This window comes from Aythya fuligula, chromosome 1, assembly GCF_009819795.1.
Source record: "Aythya fuligula isolate bAytFul2 chromosome 1, bAytFul2.pri, whole genome shotgun sequence".
NCBI classification, from domain to species: Eukaryota; Metazoa; Chordata; class Aves; order Anseriformes; family Anatidae; genus Aythya; species Aythya fuligula.
This window is the reverse complement of record NC_045559.1, coordinates 36,741,035-36,763,679: the sequence shown is the minus strand read 5'-3', so window position 1 is coordinate 36,763,679 and position 22,645 is coordinate 36,741,035. Positions and strand designations below refer to the sequence as shown.

The following is a 22,645-nucleotide window of genomic DNA, read 5'->3' as shown; positions in this document are numbered from 1 at the left end:
TAGAAAGTACCTCAGAACAGATGCTTTGGAAACCAGCTGACAGATCACTCTCTCCTTGTTAAACTTCTCCTTGAAAAAGGAGAAATTAATGTTTGAATATAAAGGGCTAGTTTCCCCCAAAACATAAGGTTATCAGAAGACTAATAAATAACTATAAGTATGTTAATACTTTAGCAGACACATCTGTTCTTCTCTTTAGAAACCTCACAGAGATGATAAAGCAGAGATCTGCCCCAGCAATGATTTTCATTTGAAGTGTTGCTACTAAATTCTGCCATGGTGCTTTCAAGTAACTGCACAACAGTTGTGTTATTTTGGCCAGGAATCGGGAAAGCACTAATGAGAGGGTTCACTTACAATTATTTTGCTGGCAGGTATTAATGAGTGTGTTTAATATTTTAGCAGAGAAATTAGATTTCTAATTAGATTAATTGTCTAATACCAAGTATTAGAATTAATGAATCGATCACTTTAATGGCTGACTCATTAAGATAAAGAGAAAACTGTCATTTAAAATCATTTTAAAATACATTTTTCTTGAGCAAGAATCTCTAAAAATCAAAAGCAGTATTGCATCAATGTATTAGGATGTAATATAATGCAGATGTGCTCCAGATGATGCGTGCTTACAGAAAGGTCAGTAAGATCTCACACAGATGACAATAAGCCAAATTTAGGGATTTACACTGGAAATTTACCTGGATCACTCAACTTCTTCATATAACTACAATGACTACATCATTCTGGCTGCTTTTCTGCATGGTCAGCATCACTCATCTCTAACACAGGCTTAAACGCAAACACTGCTGTCAAAAATATGTTCCCTTAAACTAAATAAATGTACTTGACCTGGTTTTAAACCATAGCAGGGGCATTTCACTCCCAGGTGGCAGCAGGCTGACAGACACCACAGAGAGTACAGATCTGCTGAGCACAAATCCACGCTGCAGCCCACTGAGCTCTTGGTAGTGACATCCCTGTGAAGAAGAAGGCACCACTATGGATTTTTTTATTGAAGTGGACAACGTATGCTTTGTAGAAGTAAAGCTACTAATAGCAGTCCTTATAAGCAAAGCCTACAGTTGGAGGGAAATAAATGATTTGTTCTTAAATGAGCAGAGCTGCTGAGTTGCTGCAGGTGAAGTGATGCTTCTGATTTTCACGTCACGGCATTAACACTTAGCATCAAATATTAATAGCAATTAATATTATTAAATGTTATTAGCAATAATTAATTATAATCAATAAGCAATAATCCCTAAGGGCATTGGAAAAATCTCACCCTAATTCGACTTGAAAAAATAACGGAGTGATTTTTCAAAGGGGACATGCTTTGTCCAAAAATCTTCAAAAGGACAAACAGGGATGATGCAGATGAGAATGCTGAAAAAATGTTGAATTTAACAAAGATGATTGTCCAGCCTGTAATCTCTGCAAAGGCATCCCTTACAAATGAGCAGCAGTTCTGAGGCACGTCTTCAGAAACAATTTTGAAAAGGAACAATCAGCTGAAAATTCACTAGTGCTCATCCAAATCTCTGGCTGATTGCTAAAGCACCACTGTTCTTCCTGCTAGTTTGGGAGAATGTCAAGACTACAAGAGACTCACTTATGTTCTTAAAATAAAAGTGCTATTTAAATATTAATCAACACTGGAAAACACTCAGGTGAGAGACCTATTTTCAAGTCGTTTTCCCTTTACTGCAACCATCTGGAACACGCGTGGTATTTAGGGATCTGTAGTATACTTTTCTGAACTTCTGTTACAAAGAGGTTGTTTGATGTGACATGGAATTGCTTTGCAAACTTTGGAGTCATGAGCTTTTTTTCTGCCTCATGCAAAATAAGTAGTAACCTGGCATACACATCCTGAGACTTAATGCTGGTCTGCTTCACTAAATAATTAACCTTGTGAGTGAGTGCCACGACTCCATCTTCAGCCCTTCACTTCTCTGCCCACGCCAGCCCTGCCCTCTTTGCGGGAAGAAGATGTCTGAGTGAGGAGCTGGGGAGAAGATGTCTGAGTGAGGAGCTGGGGAAGCCTCAGCATATTTTGTGCCTTATGCAGCCACTCCAGGCAAACCCATGGGTGCAGGCAGTGCCCAGGGGTGAGCTGTGCCCTCCCCAAATCCTGGCTCTCCAAGCACCAGTATGCAGCCAGAGCATGCCCAGAGTCACAGGATGGCTGAGGCTGGCAGGGCCCATTTTGGATGAGGCTGAGGCTGGCAGGGCCTATTATTGTTGTTCCACATGGGAGTTCTTATCAGGATGCTGTTGCACTAAACACTCACACAGAAATAAGCAAAGCTGACCCCACTTTTTCAAAATGCAAGGAAAAAAATGCTAAGAATTAAAGCTGTTCATGACAAAAGAAGCTCAAAGGTTTATATAAACTAATTTCCAAGAGTGCACACAGGTTTTTAGATGACAGAATAATTAGCCATTACAGGTAATGTAGGCTGTCCAATGAAGATAATTAAAGCACATTAGGATTTGTATAGAAAGAGCAGGTAACTGTTTTATAAACAGGCTCCATATGGCATTCACAAAATTCGAGCAGCTCTTGCTGCTAAATTGAAACTGAACAAAACAACATCAAACTCAAACTGTGGTGGTATGTTTTGATGCTTCATTCAGAGAAACAATTCATGAATACTTCCCCCTTATTTATAAATATAATAGCACTGCTATTAAATTGCTGTGTTTTTGTTTTTGTTTTTGTTTTTGTTTTTGTTTTTGTTTTTGCTTTGTTTTGTTTTGTTCTGTTTTTGTAATATTAACTCCATTTTAAAAAATTCATTATAAATAAATAAATAAATAAATAAATAAATAACTTAAAGCTGGATTGCCAGTATAGCACTCTACATTTCCTCAAGATTTGGTCTTGTACATGGAGTAAAATGGTAAGGCTCTTTTTCTCAACCTCAACAGTTACTAAAATAACAAAGGTGGGATTATAAGCAAAACCAGCTTTCAGCTTGATCCATACCAACAAGTCTGCTCAAGAGCTGCTCACAATCCTTAGAATAAAGGTCAGTGCACACAGCTAATTTCCACTTTGTGCTCCCTAGCAGGTACGCTCATTCCCCACACATTTATGGACTTCAGAAAGGTAGTCCAAACTCCAGAAAGGTAGTGCCACCAGGAAGCTCAGTTCCTACCGACAACCCATTTCTTACTGCATCTGAGCCCTCCAGTGTTTTGTGATCCCAAGACCCAAATCTAACTTGCTGTGTCTCATGAACAACGCACACACACACATAAAGGAGTTAATCAACTTATAACCTGGTGAGGTATAAAGAAGGAATACGTAATGCAGACGGGATTTCACAGGATAATAAATAAATAAATAAATAAAAATCATATGGCAAAGATGAGGGGTCTAGTAAACTACAGGAACATTCAGAGAGGTTTTTCATCCTGAAATGATGAAAGGTTAGCCTGGTGACCTGCTTGCTCTTGGTAGAGCCTTTCTCATGAAACTGTAAGCATTAAAGAAGATAAACTCTCTTTCCTTGATCCGTGGATTTTAAAATTCAACATCAGGGGTTTTAGAGTAGCAGATGGAACATCTGTCCCTGACTTTCTTTGTTATTTTCCTGCCCTGTAAGAGCAACGTGACATTTCTGTAGTTATTAGAGCAATTAAAAATTTAATTTGGAAGAACTTTGCCATTGTGAGATTGTCTCCACTTGTCAAGAACTTCGTATCTTGAGTGTGAGGATAAATTCACAGTAAAACACGTTTCTTGAAATTAAGATTCTTCATGGTCACACAGTAAAACGATCCCTCTACCCTAACTAGCCACCTATTTTGAAATTACGAGAACAAAGTTCATTTGGGGATAAATTAATGGGCGACAGCTGGGTGGATGCACATATGTAACCAAACCTCTCTCCTCTGCTTTTCCACGGTGCTTCACATCCGCACAGTGCTGTTCTGCAAACAAAGTGACTGGATCTCACCTCCTTGCTGCCCCAATGCCCCATGCGTGACTGCACACCCTGCATGCGAGCAACATGACAGGAGTCATGCGTCATGCATTTGTCCAGAGCCACGCGGAGATCATGGGCTTTGCAATCTGGGGAGACTGCTTTGTCCTGCCTTAAGGACAGCCGTGATTACATGAAGACACACAGGTGGATATCAAAGGGATGCTGTGAGGGGTCACTCTGGGAACACTGCTTGGAGCTGCAGCAAACGAAGGGGCTCTGGCACAATTATTTAAAACCAAACCTCTGGCTAGAAGCAGAATCCTGGCAGCGCTCCAAGTACCTTTCCCAAGTACCTCTGAGCACCAGATGGAATTTTTCCAGTAATGCTACTGATTATGTATAACAGACAAAAGGCACAGAAGAGTCCGTTTCTAGTGAGTTTCTAGTGAGAAAGAGCTTCCTTTCCCCATACAGGAGTCCAAACCAGAGCCTGGAGAACAGAAAGCTCTTTCACCCTGCACGCATGCAGAATGGATGCATGGATGGTGTCTAGCCGGTCCTAGGCAAGTCGCTGTGGGACTGCAGTGGTTTCAAATAAAAATACTGTGATGGAGGTATGTTTATGGAAACATCAAATACAGAAAAGAAAGGCAATGTAAAACATACTTTGCTTTTTATAAGGCATATTTAGCATTTTATAAGGTATACTTTCCCAAGTGAGGAATGCAAAATTGCAAAGACATTGAAAGCATTCAGCCAGGCAGAGGCCGTGTTATTAAACCTCAGTTCAGTACAGCCACTCTACAGCACTGCTCACCGCCCTGTGCATTATGTGTGTGCCTGCTACTAACAGAAAAAGATCTCAGGACAAGAATGATGCTGTCTTTTGGCATGAAAATTGCAGGGTTTATCTGTACTGCAGATGTAAATAATTTTCCTCTGCCATCTGCAGCAACCCTAACAGATTGTGCTTGAGTAGCGTCATTGAATGAATCATTTGCTGCTTTGTCCCTTGCCTTTCTGAATAAGCCCATTACTGTTCCTTGGCGGCTTACATCAGACTAACATCTTCCACACAGAAGGTTGGTGAACAAAAGTGCAAAGGTACACATGCCTGTTTCCTGCAATCTCCTGTCTCATAGCCTGTGCCTATTTCACAGCTTTACTCTGCTTACACTTCAAGAAGTTTTCAACTTTTCACTCTGAACCTTCCTTACTAGTTTAAGCCACACTACCTCTTACTTGCTACTTTCTTCACATCTGGAGAACTGCAACAGCCTTCTATAAAGTATTTGAAGACTATTATGTCTCTCCTTTATTCTTTTCTAGGCTTAGACTAATTGCAAATTTGCTCAAGTCCATTCTACTGCAATGCTCTGAACTTTTCCATTTCTCACAAAGAAGTGAGACCATCTATCATTTTCATGAGGCTTCCAAATAGCTAGTGATTATCATAAGAGGTAGATAGCGCACTGTAGTTTCCAAATCCATTATAAAGTGTCACCTTTTTCCAGCCTCACAAAAGCACACTACCTATAGTACTTACTCAAGATATTGCTGAGCTATATCTTTGCTATCCAAATACATGCAGAAAGGCCCTTTTAATTCACAGAAGCAGAGAACAGAGAGCCTCTCTGATTTGAAAAAGGGTATTGAGGTTCCAATGAAGTCCATCATAATCTTGATAGCAAAAGTTCAGTTTTTTACTGAAGAAAAATGAAAGAGTTTCACCATATCTCAGCACCTTGGTGGTTCTCAGCTCACTTTAGGTTACAACTGCTTAATGAGGCTTGGGAGCAATACTGATAATGATCCTGTTTATCTTATCAACTCAAAAGCCTGAGGCCACAAATAAGCCCCTATTGTATAAATCCATTAATAACTTCTGCTCTACAAAGTGTTCTGGCCTGCAGTATCTAAACATCTAGCTGCGTGCATCCAAAGCGATGTTCCCCGCAGCTGACTCACAAATTGAGCAAGCAGCTGCTGGTGATGGACAGTACCTGGGATGGCAGGGCTCTAATCGGTGATAGCTTCTAGGTGGACTTGCACCAGGGAGCACTGGTCACGCTGGCCAGTAATGCCTAGCACTGGAAGACCAAAGGCTTTCACAAGAAAGCAGGCAGCATAATTATTTCAAAACAGTTACTATTCAGCAATACAAGCAATGCATAAATCTCCAAATTCAGGATTAAAGCTGACAGCAACTAAAAATGCGAAATGAAATTTTAAAAACCATAAATACTTCCCAGAATATAAAGTAATGTTCATAATTTTTGTATCTGTAATTGAAATGTAATATCTTAGGTCAGCTCACTAGGAGAAATTTGTTCAAGATTATTTCATCACAGACTCACATAATTTATTTACTTGTCCCTTGAGAATCTGAGTACAGTAGAGGCCACTATTTTCCAATTTTTAAAAGTACTTTATTTGAGTTGAATCTTTTACATACATTTCTAAAATGTCTATCACTTCAGTTCCTTGGGAGGCTTTTGATAATATTCATAAGTCAAAAAATAATATTTTGCATTCCTCTTCCCACACCCCTATTTTTTGTGAATCCCTAAATGGGAATTACCATCTTGGGAAACTTTGTTGGGGGCAATTCCACTCATATAAAGGCTAATGGTACAAAATATATCTGAGAAACATTGAGCATCTTTGTGCTGTGTTTAATTGATCTGCATTCACTTTGAAGGATAAGATGTATAATTAGGAGAAAGCCAGAATCAAATTCTACTTTGCATGAAATATTTATACAAGGAAAGGTTGGACCTGGCGCTTACGGACATGGTTCAGTGGGTGACGTTGGTAGTAGGGTGATGGTTGGACCAGATATCTTGAAGGTCTTTTCCAACCCTAATGATTCTATGATATGATTCTAAGTCAAACATGGCTTTGGGGGGTTGTACAGTGATAGTGAACATGCACACCAAAAGCCTTTTTTATCATTTATTGCTGAATGCTGATACATATTCGTAGGCATGGACTTGGTGAACGGTTTCCACATAGCAGATGGAGATGAATCAGAGGTGAAGATCAGTAAAAGGGATGATTTTTTTTTCAGTCTCTGGAGCTTCCCCTTACGACCTGTCAGACTTAAAAATAGCAACAGGAAATTGAGTTTCACACAGGCACAAACATAACATTTCCTCAAGCCATCGTCAATCTCCAGCGGGGCAGACCTGGGCGGGCAAAAGGACGGCACAACGAAGGGCTTCTCACAGCAAACCCAACCCTCCTGTGATCCCGCAGACCCCCCGCGTAGAAACCCAAACTCGGGGGCTCCCCACTTCGCCCTGAGGGGGCTCCCTGCCTCGCCACAGCCCCGGGGCCGCCATTTGGGGGCGGCGGGCGGGAGGGACCGGGCGCCGCCATCGAGGCGCTCGGCGCTCGGCGCCATCGAGGCGCTCGGGGCTCGGCAGCGGGGCGGTGGCGGCCGTTGCTGCGTGAGGGGAGGAGGGCGGCGGCCATGGCGGCGGCGGAGCAGCGCTACCCGCGGAGCTCCATCGAGGATGACTTCAACTACGGCAGCAATGTGGCCTCGGCCAGCGTCCACATCCGCATGGGTAGGGGCTGGGGGCGAGGAAGGGCCCCCCCTGCCCTGCCCAGCCCGGCCCCTGGTTCCCCGGGGGCTCATTTTGGCGTTTCTGTGGGGTGTGGGGGGGTGGGTGTAGATCTGCTTACCAGGGGGGTTAAACCCTACAGCGATGCGTTTTGAAGCCCAAATCAGACTGGTAAAAAGTGTGCGTGTTAAAACCGGAGCCTGTAATTAAATACAGTAGCTTAACCCGGAAATTAAGGGGGGTTAATTTCTTCTAGGGGGTGTTTTCAGGTGTTGTCTCCGCAGCTTCAGCGTCTGGGTGCTGCCAGGCCATAGCTGTGGCCTTGAAATGCTGCTTTGCTGTTCGCATTCAGGTCTTAAATACATTGAGTACTCCTATATTAAATGTTCTCATCGCTACCTACTTGCTGAAGTAGGTAGAGTGTTATGGTATACACCTTAGAATAAAAACAGTGTACGCAGCAAATTTTTTAGTAGACATTTCTGATAAGCGTGAGATCTCTCTCTATTAAAATACAATTTTATCTTGATTGGAAATTAAAAGATGCCCTAGCCAATATGAAAGTGGCCTTGCCCTTAGCAAAACTGCTGACGTGTTTAGTAATGTGGGGAGAAGGACAGGCCAGCTAGCAGGCTACCTCTGTGTATGTTCAGTGTGCTACAGCAAAGTAGGGTCTGGTCCCTCATAGCTTACAAATATATTTAATTTTGCCTGCTGCAGCAGCACTGCTGAGCTTAATTTAGTGTCTCTTAGCATGTGCTCTGAAATTTGTTTAATCTGTGTTATTAAGGCTTGACTGATTCTCGCTGTAAGCCTATTCTTAGTTGCAGAGCATTTTACTTAATAGACTTGGTCTCCTTCCATTTAGAGTGGGACATACGTGTTATGTCCCATATCATAGTGTCGTGAACCACTCTCTTATTCATGAATTAGGAAGCCTGTTAGCTTAATTTAGAAATTTCTTGTAGTAGCTTATATCTGTAGGTATCCATCCAGTACAGCAGAAGTCACAAATGATGATAAATTATGTCTAACATGACAAAAGGTCAATTAAATCGATATTACTGTAAAGGTTTCGCTGTTTAAAAATACTTACAGCTCTTTCTGTCTCCACACAACCTCCAAGCTTATCATTTTTCATTTACATTCATTAGATACCAGGAACGTGATGAATACTTTTAGTATTTTCACAGTGAAAATAGAGATTGGATGTAGTTATAAAAGCAGTCTGAAATAAATCCTTCCTAAATGTTTTTTTACTATTATTTCTTCTTGTCATCATTGTTGCTGTCTATATAACTATGTGCAAGAAAAAGCGTAATCCTGCTGTAATACTGTATTGGTGTTTTAAGGAAAAACAGCTTATTACTATTTTCTTCTGTGTTTTTTCACTGAATAAAGAATTTCTAATAGTTCCATATCAAACAGAAACTTTGTATCCGATTTACTGTTGAACTTTCTTAGTGTAAGTGAAAGTTGATTATGTTTTTATTTTCTTTCTTTTAGCTTTTCTGCGGAAAGTCTACAGCATTCTTTCCATTCAAGTTCTTTTGACCACGGTCACATCTGCAATTTTTCTGTACTCTACTGGAGTACAGGCATTTGTTCATGAAAGGTAAATACTAAAATGAAATCACAGTGTGTATCAGTGTGTTTAGTTTATGTAGTTGCTCTGGAGCACTCCTGTATGCCTGATCACACAGTGTTGTGATTCTATAATAGAAAATTTGTAACCTAATTATGGCATAACTTTTCTTCTGACATTTTTCTCTGTAGTTTATTATTAAAATGTATTTCAACTGCTGTTATTAAAAGTTATTTTAATCAGTACGTTAGTAATAGTGTTTATTTGCATTATGAAAAGCTATATATTAGTGTGGAACATCTGAATTATTGATATTTCTTGTTTTATAGTCTAAATATCTGCTCTTAGAATCTATTTGGTATGTTGTTGTTTATGTGTATTAGTTCCAAAAAGCTGAATCATTTCTTAATCCTCTCACTCCTCCCCCACTCTTTGGTGTGGTTTTTTTTTTGATTTGTTTGTTTCTTTGTCTCCTGAAAATTAGTCTTTTAAAATTCCTATGGGTTTAGTTTTTTGCCTCATAATTTGCATGAGAAAAAAACAAGTCTCAAAATCAAACTGTGGTGAAAATAGGAGAAAAGAATAACTGGGGAAAGGAAGAAAGCACTGAGTCCAGTTTCTGTTTTCTTCCAAGTGCACTTGCAAGCTTTGCTTTTACTTTCGCTTTATAGCCCTAATAAAAAAGGAGGATCTAGTACTATATGAGTTCCTGTATAAGCTGTATTATATACAGCAGATGTTGTAAGACTACAGTTTTATAATTAAATCTTTTTTTTTTTTTTAATCATCCTGCTCAGTTAGACCTGTTGTGATTTTGTGTTTGATTTTAGTCTAGTTTTTGCTAGGAGGGCTTCTTGAATGATTTAATTATAGCTATATTTGCCAGTCAGTCCTGGTTTTCTTTGGCATGGTTAGTGCTCATGTTTGTTGGATTCATGTGCTTAATTAAAAAAACCTACCAAATAAATAAATAAATAAATAAAACAATTCCCTGGAATTCTTAATATACAAAGTATTACATATACTTTAAAACTGTTAGTTGAGTTCAGATAGATTTTTCTCTTCATACACTTGATGAATTCCTGGGCAATCTATAGCTTCAGCATGAAAAAACTATTGTTATTTGTGGCCGTACTATTTTTAACTGATTGTCTATGGTGATATGTTTAAGAACAGTTTTATTGTAAGACTTGCTTTACGTTTACTATGGATTTACGGAGCAGTATCTTTGTGTAGGTGATCACTTTAAAAGTTTGTTTTATATAAACCGTTTTTAATGTCTACCAAGTATTTTATCTTAATTTTGATGACCTTTTTTTTTTTTTTTTTTTAATGAAACTTTACAGGCCTGCCTTGCTTTTGATATCTGTATTTGGATCTTTGGCTATAATCTTAGCACTGACGCTCTACAGACACCAGCATCCTGTTAATTTATACCTACTTTTTGGATTTGTAAGTATTTATACATTTAATTTCAGTAGTCCTTAGAACATCTTCGATTTTGATGAACTCCTTAAATCAAGCTAGTAGTAGCTAATTTTTCTTGTATTCCTTGGAAGATAACTCAAAATTTTATGAGTATGTAGGGTATTTTTGGAGGTTCTATTCACAGGTTGTTTCTAGATAGCCTCCAGTTCAGATTTCTTTTACCACATTTTCAGGAAGAACGTTAGAGCTTGAAATCAGATTGAGCAAGCTTTTTTCCTTTCCTTCCCCCCCTTATTTTTTTACTTCTATATATGTATGTGTGTTTGTGTGTATATGTTATGTATGTGTATATTATTGTTCTGTTAATTTCTGTGCAACTGCTCAATAGCAAAGAAGGGGACCATTCCTGTTGCCATATTTGTTCAATGGACAACCTCGAGGACAGGCCCAAATATAACCAGCCATATGTGTTTATTTCATTAAATGTTTTCTGTTTGATGCTAAATTCTTAAAATGTTTCCAACACGGGAAAGTCAAACAACACTATCCTCAAATGTCAGTCTCCTGATGTTGCAAAGCTGTAGATGTGGGCTAACTTGCTCCTGGGTATTTTGGACTATGTAGCAAATCAGTCTGATGAAAGGAAGTCACATCAGCACCATCAGAATTTGATGCTTTAGAAGCTGCCTAAGTTGTGTTTGTCATAAAGTGGGAAGACAGAACCCACCCTTACTTACAAAGAAAAACTTTTAATTGTTACAGGGTTGTATCCTGACTCACTGCTGTCTTTCAGGACAGAAAGTAACAGGGAGTAAAGTAATAGTTTCACCAAATGTGGTGTGACAGTTTATGGCATGACAGTTTTAAGTATTACATTGTGTAGGAATAGAAGGATTAAAAACTGCATGTGATAAATTGCCTTAAAAAAAATATGGGTTAAACATGCTGTTATTTTGATATGATCTCTTGGTTCATGCCATAGATAGTTCTCTTGTTTTCTTGTAATGAAACTTAAATTCAAATTACCTTCTTTTTTTTTTTTTTTTTTTTGACCCAGACATCAATAGTACATTTGGTTTTATCTTAGCTTTATGAGTGGCAGACTGGGGAGAGGAATAAGTTGACACAGACACTTAGCTGTCTAATAAGATATTAAGAGTGTTCAGTGAAAGTATTTCAAATATTGAAAAGTGTACAGAAAGCTGGAAACAGATCATTTCTAATAGCAGGTCTGAGAAATGTTACAGCCCTATTGAGCTGTTTGTAAGAACTGTGATCAGATCAGTGTGTGCTCTGTGTAGAAGACCTTAATGGCAGTTTTCTGGAGTGGCTGTCTGTCATTCATTTTCACGTTATGTTGCGTTATTTTTATGTATCACAGCAACGTCCAGCACACGATGACAGAACGATTGCCATTTTCTTGTTGGACATCAAGCATGTTATAATGTATAAAAATTTAACTGGAGAACTAATGTAACACATACGGGGTTTATATTACATAATGGATCTTATTACGTGTGAAGTCTCCAATTGTTTTGTTTTCTTTATCATTGTAATTATTTGTTTTTACTTTTTGTAGACCCTGCTGGAAGCACTGACAGTTGCTATTACAGGTAAATGATAGCCATCCTATTTTCTGGTTCCTTAAATGAATTGAATAATGAATCCAATATGTTTTACTAATTGCCATCTGAGATTCCTAAATGAGATATTAAGATGATTAACAATTCCGAATGATAATGAGTTTAGTAAAAACCTGGGGAATCAAGAGAGGAAGCTGGAGTCTTGTCCAGGAGTGAAATTGTATAAACCTGAAGTGAGCTATGCCATCCATTCTTTTAGAACAGCTAGCAGTGCTCATTCCTGGAAGGCACCTCTCAGCAGAGCTGATCTGCAAGTAAAATGTCCTCATCTCCTCCTTCGTCCTCTGAGGGAACTGCTTTGAGTTTGGAGAGTTTTGTACTTTGTTCTCAGGGCGGTATGCAGAGAAGTTGTGCTATCACCTTGCACTATAGCTTCCATCGTAAGCTGAAACCTCTTCAGTGTGGTTTCAGGTCTCCTGCAAACAAAACAAAACAAAAACAAAAGTCAAAAAAAGTCATTTGTGGAAATGAGGTTAAAGAGGAAGTCAGGTAGAAAAAAGGCTCCACCCACTTATATTTTCCTTCCTGCATCCTAATCAAAAAGTTCTAACACATCAAGGCATAAAATAGCTCACTTTTTATTTTTTCCTCTTTTTTTTTTTTTTTTTTCTGTGAGTATGGAAGATTGTTCTTATCTCTATTTAAGAAGCTACAAATATTCCATAAACGTCAAACTTAGTGCAAAGGTCTGTGTAACATATGATTGTGATCTTGAAGTGCAAAGACAAGTTCAGGCATAATTTGCCTTTTTTGCTAACAACTCAGATTTTTTCTTGTCTGTGAACATTTAAATTTAATTTCCACAACAGGTAACTGAGCAAATACATGGGATAGCGTTCTTTAAGTGACAGTTTGCTTTTTCGGTTTATAGTGAGTTTCTACGATGTGTCCATCGTCTTGCAAGCCTTTATTCTCACTACTGCTGTATTTCTTGGACTGACTGCATATACCTTGCAGTCGAAGAGAGACTTCAGCAAATTCGGAGCGGGGTATGTTGTCTTATCTATGACTTTTGTTTTGTTAAGCTAGTTTTTTTTTATTTTTAAAGCAAGCTTTGCAGATATAACAATGAATACAGGTCAATAGAAGCTAACCTACTGCAAGTGAATGGTGAGGGCATTGTTTATCTTAAGTTACTGATTTTATGCAGTTCTGCTCTCTTGGTAAGAAATTATTTTCAGCATAGCGCTCCTTATTGCAATAATGATTCTTATAACCATATTACACTAGTTTATCTGGATTTTTCACTGAGACTGAGCAGTTTCAAATATAACAGTAAATTTAGGGTGTAACTTTTGACAGCTCTATAAAAGCAAATTTTACCACTGATGCCAGCAAACAGTTGGTATCTAAGAACTGATGATGTTTATTTACTGAGTGTATTGTGGGGAGGTTTTATACAAAGAGAGATTTAGAGACTTTAAGTAAAATTTAAAAGAAAAGGTATTGTTAGCACTCACAGCTTAATTTTTATTTTATTATTTTTTTCAGGCTCTTTGCTTGCTTGTGGATTTTAATCTTCTCAGGTTTCTTGAGGGTAAGATACCTCACGTTCAAGGTCAAAAAATACTCTTTCACGTAAATTGTGTATTAACTTCTAATCTAACTAAAACATTTTGAATGCTCTGAAATATCCTAATAATAAAAAAAAAATCCTGCCTGGGTCCATTACTGTTGTAGATGATGTTTGTAATCTTTTAACCATTCATTTCTAGTTCAGATTTTTGTTGGATGCTGTTCTTGCTAGTTTGAAAGTGGTGTTTGAACTGACTGACAAGAGTGCTGTCAGCTGAGGTGCACTACTTGTCTGACAGAATGGGAAGGAGACTTCTGGTTTAATCAGATTTTTTTTTGTTTAGTTTGTCTTCTGGTGTTACTGTTTTGGAGACCAGAGCTTGCTTTCTCTTAAGAGAAGACACTTTTTACTTAGTTAAGAGATTGTATGACTGGGATCTATGTGCAATAAGAATGTTGAAGAGTCATTGTAGTATCGTATTTGTATGTATAAAGCAGTAAAAAGACAGTAGCTATCCATGTTTTACGTGCAGCATATCTTTATGCAGAGATTTTAATATTAAGAAGAAAATTAAATTTACATTTTTTTCTCTTTCATTTGCCTCCAGCTGTTTTTCTACAGTGAGACGATAGAGTTGGTTTTTGCTGCTGCTGGAGCACTTCTCTTCTGTGGATTTATAATTTACGACACTCATTTGCTGATGCACAAATTATCCCCCGAAGAGTACATACTGGCTGCGATCAATCTCTACTTGGACATCATCAATCTGTTCCTACACCTGCTGCGTTTACTGGAGGCATTTAATAAAAAATAATCAGAGGCAGAGAGGTTGATTATCACAAGTATGAAGTTCAGTACCTAAATAGCGTTGGCTTGGATGATCTACAAAGAGACTGAATCTCTGTCGCTCTGTCATTCCATGAGTATTGATCCCTCTTTTTCGGGGGGCAGGGCTTTTCGTGTTGCTGAAGTTCTTGTCTAGAACATGTATTTTATTTAGTTAACGTGGTGTAGCTGTTTCAATCACTTTTTAAATTACTTAATTTGCACTCAATGTAATTTGTTATTGAATTGTTTGCCAATTTCTGATTGTTCCAGAGGAAGCTGTTAGAATGCCTCTGTCTGTTCTGTAGGTGCTGGGAATGTTTGCTTTTGGGATCGCAAGTGGAAAGCATACAGGCAGCCCCAGTTTATCCGTGTGCAATGTGTTATTAAGTTAAAACTTGTTCGAGTTTTTGTGTGGTGTGGGGGGAATGTTCTGTCAGATTGTTACACGAGCTGGCGGGGGACGAAGACGAAGGGGTTCGTGGTGTATTAAGGATTATTTATTGCCTGTCTTTGCGTGTTTGGAGCCATTTGAAGGCAGTCGCTGGCGCTCTGTGTCCGTTCCCCCAATAAACTGCAGCCCGCAGCCTGCGCTTGGTGCTGCCCCCGCGCTCGGAGACTTACGGGAGAACCCGCGGGGGGGGGGGTCACGTGATGCTCCTCCGGGGCGCACCGCCCCGCGCATGCGCAGTCGGCGGGAGCGGCCTAGCGCGAGGGTGGGCACCGGCCTCGTGCGCGGCTGAGGTGAGCGGTGGGGGGGGTGGGGGCGGCCGTTGGGACCGTTACGGCCGTTGGTGGGGGGGGGGGGGGGGGGGCGGCAGCGGAGCGCTAACGGCGCCCTCTTCCCTCCCCTCAGCCATGGCGAAGAGCCTGCGGAGCAAGTGGCGGAGGAAGATGCGGGCGGAGAAGAGGAAGAAGAACGCGCCCAAGGAGCTGGAGAGGCTGAAGAGCCTCCTGCGGGCCGACGCCGACGCCGTGATGGAGGAGGTGAAGGAGGTGGCGGCCGTGCTGCCCCCCGCCGAGCTCCGCCAGCAGCAGGGTGAGACGGGGAGCGGGACACGCGGCACGGGCACGGCCCGGCCTCCGCAGCCGCCCCCCCCCTCCTCCTTCCTGCCCCGCCTGCTCGTATCCTGCAAGCAGCCTAATGTACCGGGAGCTTTCTGCTACTCCTCTGCTTTCCACCGCCGTCATCAGTTCTGCTCCGTGTTGTCGGCCTGGAAAGCCAAATCTCTCTCCTCCAAAGCCTAAATTTGCTATTAAGTCAATGAATCTGCTCATTGGTAACGTTAGCTTCTTTCTGCATTGCATCTAGTCGCTTGTGGAGCTGGCTTAATAGCATCTGATTTAAAGTATTTGATTTAAAGCTCCTCAGAGATCCCTTTGCAAAAGCATTAAGCAAGCAAGGATTCCTTGGCAGTTTATTCCAATCACAGCATCATCTTTGCTGTTAAGCTCGAGATAGGACATAACTTCTTTTCCAGTTTAAGGATGTTAAAAAAATGTATAAAGCGGGAGCTAAAACTATTTTGTAGATACCTTATCATAGGCAGTGATTTATCAGTTTTAAATATATTGTGCCCTGGTATGGGTAACAAGGACCCTGGTTTTTTAATGCTGGTAATACATTACACGTGGTGCAGGACTGCATGACATTACCACCTACAGGTAATTCCATCTTCCTGTCCATTCCTTGGAAAGGATGTAATCTTTAAATAGTTCAGGAAATGGAAACAAAGGTTTTAAGTAGCTGTGTCCTGGACAGGAGTCAGAAAGATACCACCTCTTTCCAAAACTGCACTCCAGACTAAATCATAGCCCTTTTTTCTTTTCCAGTTTATGCTGTGTAAGCTGTTACGAAGTTGCCAATATAAGCTTTTTATGTGGGATGCAGAAGTCTCTTGAGACAGCACAGTAGGGATTTGAAATAATACTAGTCATGACTGTCAGTCACGCAGGCAGTTTTGTCAGTGCTTCAGGGATTAGGAAAGACACAGAAGGATTACGAATTTGAACAGCAGAGCCTATAAACTGTTGCAAATGGAAATGGAGGCTATATAAAAAATAATTACCTTGTTAAGGGTAGAACTGAGTATGATTTGTAGCTTTTTTTCTGTGGTTCTCATTTGTCCTGTAAACCAGCTGTAAAAGTTGTTCCTTACAATGGTTAGGATTGAATTTTCAAAATGATTTGGAACGTCATCAGCTTGCTGGTGCTGAAGCTGCAGGAAACATTGCTGTCTTAAACCTAGTTTCTGAATCAAGTGCCTGGTTATGTCATTCCTGCACCCCCTTCCGAATCTGCTGGCAACTTTTATATGCAGTGGCCAATTTCACGCAGCATCTGCAGAGAGGTAGCAGCCTCAGAAATACTTAGCTGTAAGTTTTGTGGAAATAATGCTATCTTTGAGAGGACTCTTCAGCACAAACGGTTTATGGACGCTAAGAAATTCACGTTTTTGCAAAATGTTATGAAGGACTGAAGTGTAAGGTTTAATCTAGAATTTATACTTCCCATAGATAAGCAACAGGTGAATAATTTTCCAGCCTTAGAAAGTATGTAGATGTATTAGGGATATCTTCCTGTGTTACCTTAAGGTATTTCTCACAACATACTACAGAATATTTTTTTTCCCCTAGTTTTTGTTGTTAGGAAAAAATAATGGAAGGTCTGGCTAGCCTTCAGTCAAAAGCAGTTTTGTAGATGTTCTTAAAACTTTATGGGCATGCACATATTTTTCAACATAATCATACCCATTGAGTCTGCTGCAATTAACTGCTTTTATAGCTTTTTTTTTTTGTCCTTTTCTTTATCTTTTCTCTCTTTTCTCTTTTCAATCTTTTTGGTAAGTTTTCTTTACATCCTCAGACCACTTTACTGTTCAGTAACTTTCCTCCTCTTACTGATTCCTACAGCATCCTTGGGATTGCAAAGTGATGAAAATGTCACATTACATAGACAACCAATACTCTGTCCAGGAATATTTCTTCATTTAGTTAATGTTGCAGCAGACATTTATTATGGAAGTGCCTTTTTGCAGTCACAAGCCCGTTCATGTCACAGATGAACCTTAATAGTATGACAGGACAAGAACCCAGAGAAGAAACTTAAGTAAAGTTGTGTTCTATGTTTTTTCCTTTATCTGTTTTTTATTTAGGGGTGGATTAACTTTAAAAGAAATCCATGAACAGTACCCTAACTAAATGTAAAATTACAAATTAATTGGTTGGAAGCAAAGTGGTTTTGTATAAACCAGTGTGTATGCAACCTAGTTTGTAACTTTGTGCTGTTATTTTGCTCTGATTGTTGCTCTGTTTGGGAAGCTTGGCCATCAAATAGCGCTGGCTTATTTCTTCAATAGATTTTTGCAAGTTGTGACTTGTGCTGTGCTGCTTGGTGCTGTGGATCCTTTCTTTTACGTGTTATTACTAGAAGAAAAAACCTGATGCTGTAGCATCACATCTGTACCGCCATCTAATGCAGCAATTTATATGAGCGCCACCTGAACTGTCAACTAATAGTTTGTGTGGTTCTGTGTTCTTCAGAACCTTCCTTCCCCCCGTGTTCTAGCTCTTGCTCCCAACATCTGGAGCTTTGGGCTGGGACAGACCAGCTTTTCCGTGGCATTTGCAGAGCAGCAGTGTTAAGAAGCCCTTGTGTTTCTCTGATGTCTCAGGACATCTCTGGAGCTGGGACTTTTTGTCTTGCTTACCCTTTGCAGGCAGCAATAAGCCCCTGTGCTGATTCTCTGCTGATTACAGGTATTCATATCCCAACTTTAGGGTTCCTGCACATGACTGCTGCAGATCCCTGTAGACTGTCAGCACATTTCAACCGTTGAAGCAGTGTGTTGGCCTTTTCCTCATGAACTTTGTCTTCTAACATCAAACAACATAAAGTCGTCTTCCTCTATGTAAAAGCTCATCATAAAGCTTTTAGCATTGCATGTGGAAGGTTGGAAACAAAAGTTTAATAGTACAGTACTATTCAAATCTACACTTAACAAGGTGCCCCCCCCCCTCCTTGTAGCCTTGTTGTCTCCCTAAAAGAGCCAGTTCTTGTGGTGTTAGCTAGGTGAGGATGCTGTTCTTAGGAGTGACCACGTCACAGGTAGCCTTCCTGGTCCTAGAGATTAGTCCTCTTTGCCTCTTAATTGTATTGAACTTGATCCTATGCTCACTTTTTCAGGCAAATGTATCATTGCTGGCTCATAAGTTATATGTTCCCTGCATTTTTCAGAGATTTTTCTCTTTATTCTTCTCTTTACCTGTCTTCATCTTCCACTCAATTTAACGTTTAGAACTTTCTTGCATCTTAAACATTACATCATAAAAAGTGTTTAATTGTACATATGTTTCAGTAAGCCTATGGCTTCCTGTATGCTTGCAGCTTTTGATGGAGACCACACACAACGTTTTTAGACACAGTGTTGGAACAGATGGCAGGCTAAAGAATAAGGTGCTTTGCCCAGACATAGGCCTTTAGGGAAAATTCTTGATATTTACTATCAGCTGTTGAAATTCTTGGGTTGCTGTTGTATTGGCTTGGAAACCACTTTCAATGTACAAAGCCTTCATCTCTCTGTCCACAAATACTGTTGTGTATAGAGATCTTTTTATCATGTTTGTGAATCTAGTAACAAAATAGCTTCTATGAAACTGATTCATGTATTTTGCTCACTATAAATTCCTTTCTTTTCCAGATGACTGCAAAATGGACATAGGTAATAAACGAAACAAAAAAACTTTCCTAGACGAGCATGGACAGTACCCAGTATGGATGCATTCCAGGCAGAAAAAGAAGCTTAGGGCACAGCGCTTAAAAGAGAAAAAAAAATCAAAGTTGGCCAAAGGCCGAGCCCGGTAGACTTGAAGAACTTTGTAAGATCATGAGTATTTTACTTTCCATAATAAATATCCTAAACAAGTACACGATGCTTCTGTATTTGGCCACCAAGTATGATTTATTTTGTTGCATGAACCTCTGAAGAGACTGCTGGGCACGCAAATGATGAAAGCAATGCAAAAAAGCAAGTGCCTTTGAATAGACTAAATGTTTGGTTATATGTTTTCTTGGGGAGAGGGGGGGGGGGGGTGTCATCTTTTATTTTATGGATGCTATAAAAAAAAAAAAAGCTGTAAATGGTCTTGACCTGTTGTCAATGTAATTTTTCTATTAGTAAATTTTACCAAAGATTTCTGTAAGCTCACTGTATCCTTTAAGTTCTGTCAAATAACTTCTGTCATGCTGATCTGTGTCGCTTTTAACGTCTGGTGATCAATGAAAACAGCCTCTTAATATGTAACTTAAAGGAGATTACACACTGAAGTCAACACCAAAGCTTCATGAAATTTTCTTTTTAAAGTAAAAATCAAAACAAAGTGTCGGCATGACATTTTTTTAAAAATTCGCAAAGAGAAAGTTGTTGAAACAAGGTTTTTCACTATGCAACTGAAATACAGTAGGAGCTAAGTAATTGAAAGTAAAACTGTTTGATTCGTTTCTTGTTAATCTGAGTGAATGCAAACGCACAGACTGAGGAAGAAGTTCTAAAACATTTTCCAAGTTTTATTAAAGTAAATGAGGATTTATTTTTCTGCATGTATTTTCAGTAGCTTTATATTTCTCTTAAAATGGCAGTAATCTATCATGCTTTACAATGTGGGCATAGAATAAAATATTGCAGGATTGCGTAACAGATGCCATTTATATGTCATTAGCTACAGTTGGTTGCATATTACTTGGCAATAACATGTGATGACAGATGCAAGAATTAGTTGCCCAGAAAGCCCGTGTTTTTAAAATGTCTCTCATTTCGAGGATGGAAGTAATTACAGTACCAGTCTTGCTGTGTATTGCCTGTTGAAGTACCCTGCATTGATGCAGAGCATAACCTTTGTACAACGTCACCCAAGGTGGGATCCACGTTCTGTAATTGCCCAGAAATTGTGATGTGTGATTACTTGGACATGGGACGTAGGATTTAGCCTTTTAAAAGTAGTTCCACTGGTATTCTGTACTAAAGTCCATTAAGGACTACTCAGCCTGAAAATTTAGTTTTTCTGGAAAAAATCAGCCGTATTTTGTTTAGTTTTTATTATGATTGTTAAGTGTTGAGGGAAAATACTCTTCTTATACTGAGGTGAAGCAAAGAATTACAAAGATGTTGCAGGACATACCAGTATATCATCTGTTTGCACATACACTGACAGCTAACAAGTCTCAGTAAGATGTGTAGATCAAAGTATACCGAATTACAATCCTTTAACAACTTACATTTGTATTTTTAAAATATTTCCATGAAGTTGATAATATCTCTGCAAAAAAAATAGATGCTGCTCTTTATTCGGTTCTTTGCTTTATTAGATACTAGGGTCTAGATTTCATTATCAAATATTCTAACATTTACATTAGTACTATTTTAAATTTGATTAATATGGAGGAAAACGTTCATTAGATTCATCATTATTTTTATCTGGAAAATGGAAAGAGCTGTCACTTTGTGTTTCATTACCATTTTAATGCTGTTGGCTCTATTCTGCTTAATGTGTGCAGTGCTTTGGGGAGTTGTGGAGGGGAGTTTTTTAGGTTTAAGTGCTAACAATTTTTTTTTCTATAGAGTAAGCACAGTGCTATTTCTGACATGCTTGTTTGTAAATCGGGTTACTTTCAAGCAGTGGCTGGTGGGAAAGCAGACTGCTTTTCCTGAGTGGAGATAATCAAACTGACAAAGTACTTCCATTAAACGTACGACTTCAGAGTTGGTTTATTTTCTTTCTCTAGGTGCACAGCCATACTCTGTCTCTCATCTTAATCAAGCCCGCCACTGCTGTACTTGCCTTATGCTCTCCTCTCTGGAGTTGTTCCAGTTCTGCCTCTGCTCTTTCCTCTGAAAGAGAAAATGATCTGTTCAACTGAATGCTTTTTAGATTTCTGCTTTTATGACCTAGCCCTGAGCTTTGTTGCACAAATGTATTAGTCTACTACTTTTGTGACCAGATTAGGGATTTGAGTCTCAAATGAGAGACAGCAGACCCCGCAGTCATCTTTTATTTAGCTGTTGCTTCCTACCAGCTGAAACAATACTGCCTGTGTGAGGTATTTCCTTCATAGTGTTGAGGATAAAGTCAAACAGGTTCACTTAAACTACAGATATTTTAAGACATCCTGTTTGATTTTTGAACTGAAGCAGAGGATAAGAAAGGAATAAACCGCAGTCTTTACTGGAAGGCAGCTCCTAGCCTAGTACCATGTACTTCCATGTACTCAGACTGACACCCCAGCTCTCTGGTGAGGCAGACCTCTCTGTGGGCCAGACAGGTCTGGAGAGCCTGGCTGCTTGGGATCTGTAATTCAGGCTAAGGCTCACGTGTGGACAGACAGCAGTGCTCTGGCTAAATGCACAGCATGGATGTAACCTCTGAGGTCAGGTTACATGACAAACGCAGCACGGAAATTTTACCTTCTAGCATTTCAGCATATACTCCTTGCTGCTACTGCAGTTTTGGATTTGGAATTTGCTTTAGATCTTCTCTGAGTAGCTGTTCATGTATCTACATGTGAACACGAATGCCATTTTTTAAAATTGTTGAGTATTCAGCTTACATTGCTGAATCTGAAACGTTCTGTCTGATCAGTTGATGAAAACCTAGTTCTTGTTTCTTTGCAATTTAAACATGATAAATTTTGGCATAAATACTTATTTTAAAAGCCCTTACATGGATTTTCTGAGTAAGCCATCTACCTCTAAACACTAATTATATCACATCACAATTTGTTGATCTTTATTGAGAAAGATTTTAGCTTGTGATTCTGGGAGAAAAAGTTGCAGTTGATCCAACTGATGGAAGGCTAAAAGTCTAACTGAAATGACACTGGCATAAGTGGTGGGGTTTTCTGTACATTTTTTTCTCTGTGTGTGCGTGTCTAACTGCACTATTGTGAAACTGCTTTGTTGCAACTTCCTACTACTGTAACTGTGCCACCTACCTTCCATGCCACCTGTGCAACCTGTTTTTCGTGGAGCTAGGAAAGGCAGGGGAAATACGATACAAGTTTTGAACTGCAAGTGTAACTGTCAGAACTGAAGAAATTAACTTCTGATGTTTTTTTGGAAATGGTTGTGTATAAAATGTGTGTTTGTACA

General features: G+C 39.4%; 2 protein-coding genes across 2 annotated transcripts; both read left to right on the top strand.

Moving 5' to 3' along the window:
* The first annotated feature begins 7,370 nt into the window (after positions 1 to 7,370).
* Positions 7,371 to 15,087, top strand: TMBIM4 (transmembrane BAX inhibitor motif containing 4). Its single transcript, XM_032207590.1, has 7 exons — positions 7,371 to 7,507; positions 9,011 to 9,119; positions 10,436 to 10,541; positions 12,097 to 12,130; positions 13,032 to 13,149; positions 13,652 to 13,697; positions 14,284 to 15,087. The coding sequence occupies exons 1-7, from the start codon at positions 7,411 to 7,413 to the stop codon at positions 14,488 to 14,490; spliced, it is 717 nt and encodes a 238-aa protein (XP_032063481.1). The 5' UTR covers positions 7,371 to 7,410; the 3' UTR covers positions 14,491 to 15,087.
* Positions 15,088 to 15,185: 98 nt separating this feature from the next.
* On the top strand, positions 15,186 to 19,428 carry LLPH (LLP homolog, long-term synaptic facilitation factor). The gene is made up of 3 exons (XM_032207844.1): positions 15,186 to 15,245; positions 15,358 to 15,540; positions 19,202 to 19,428. Exons 2-3 carry the CDS (start codon positions 15,360 to 15,362, stop codon positions 19,363 to 19,365), a joined length of 345 nt encoding a protein of 114 aa, XP_032063735.1. The 5' UTR covers positions 15,186 to 15,245; positions 15,358 to 15,359; the 3' UTR covers positions 19,366 to 19,428.
* Positions 19,429 to 22,645: the final 3,217 nt, after the last annotated feature.

Bases quoted from the DNA above. Each gene is read 5' to 3' on its own strand.
- TMBIM4 (XM_032207590.1), top strand. From the start codon at position 7,411: ATGGCGGCGGCGGAGCAGCGCTACCCGCGGAGCTCCATCGAGGATGAC. The intron at 9,120-10,435 runs GTAAATACTAAA...GAAACTTTACAG, and splicing joins CAGGCATTTGTTCATGAAAG to GCCTGCCTTGCTTTTGATAT. The intron at 13,698-14,283 runs GTAAGATACCTC...ATTTGCCTCCAG, and splicing joins TCTTCTCAGGTTTCTTGAGG to CTGTTTTTCTACAGTGAGAC.
- LLPH (XM_032207844.1), top strand. From the start codon at position 15,360: ATGGCGAAGAGCCTGCGGAGCAAGTGGCGGAGGAAGATGCGGGCGGAG. The intron at 15,541-19,201 runs GTGAGACGGGGA...TTTCTTTTCCAG, and splicing joins CGAGCTCCGCCAGCAGCAGG to ATGACTGCAAAATGGACATA.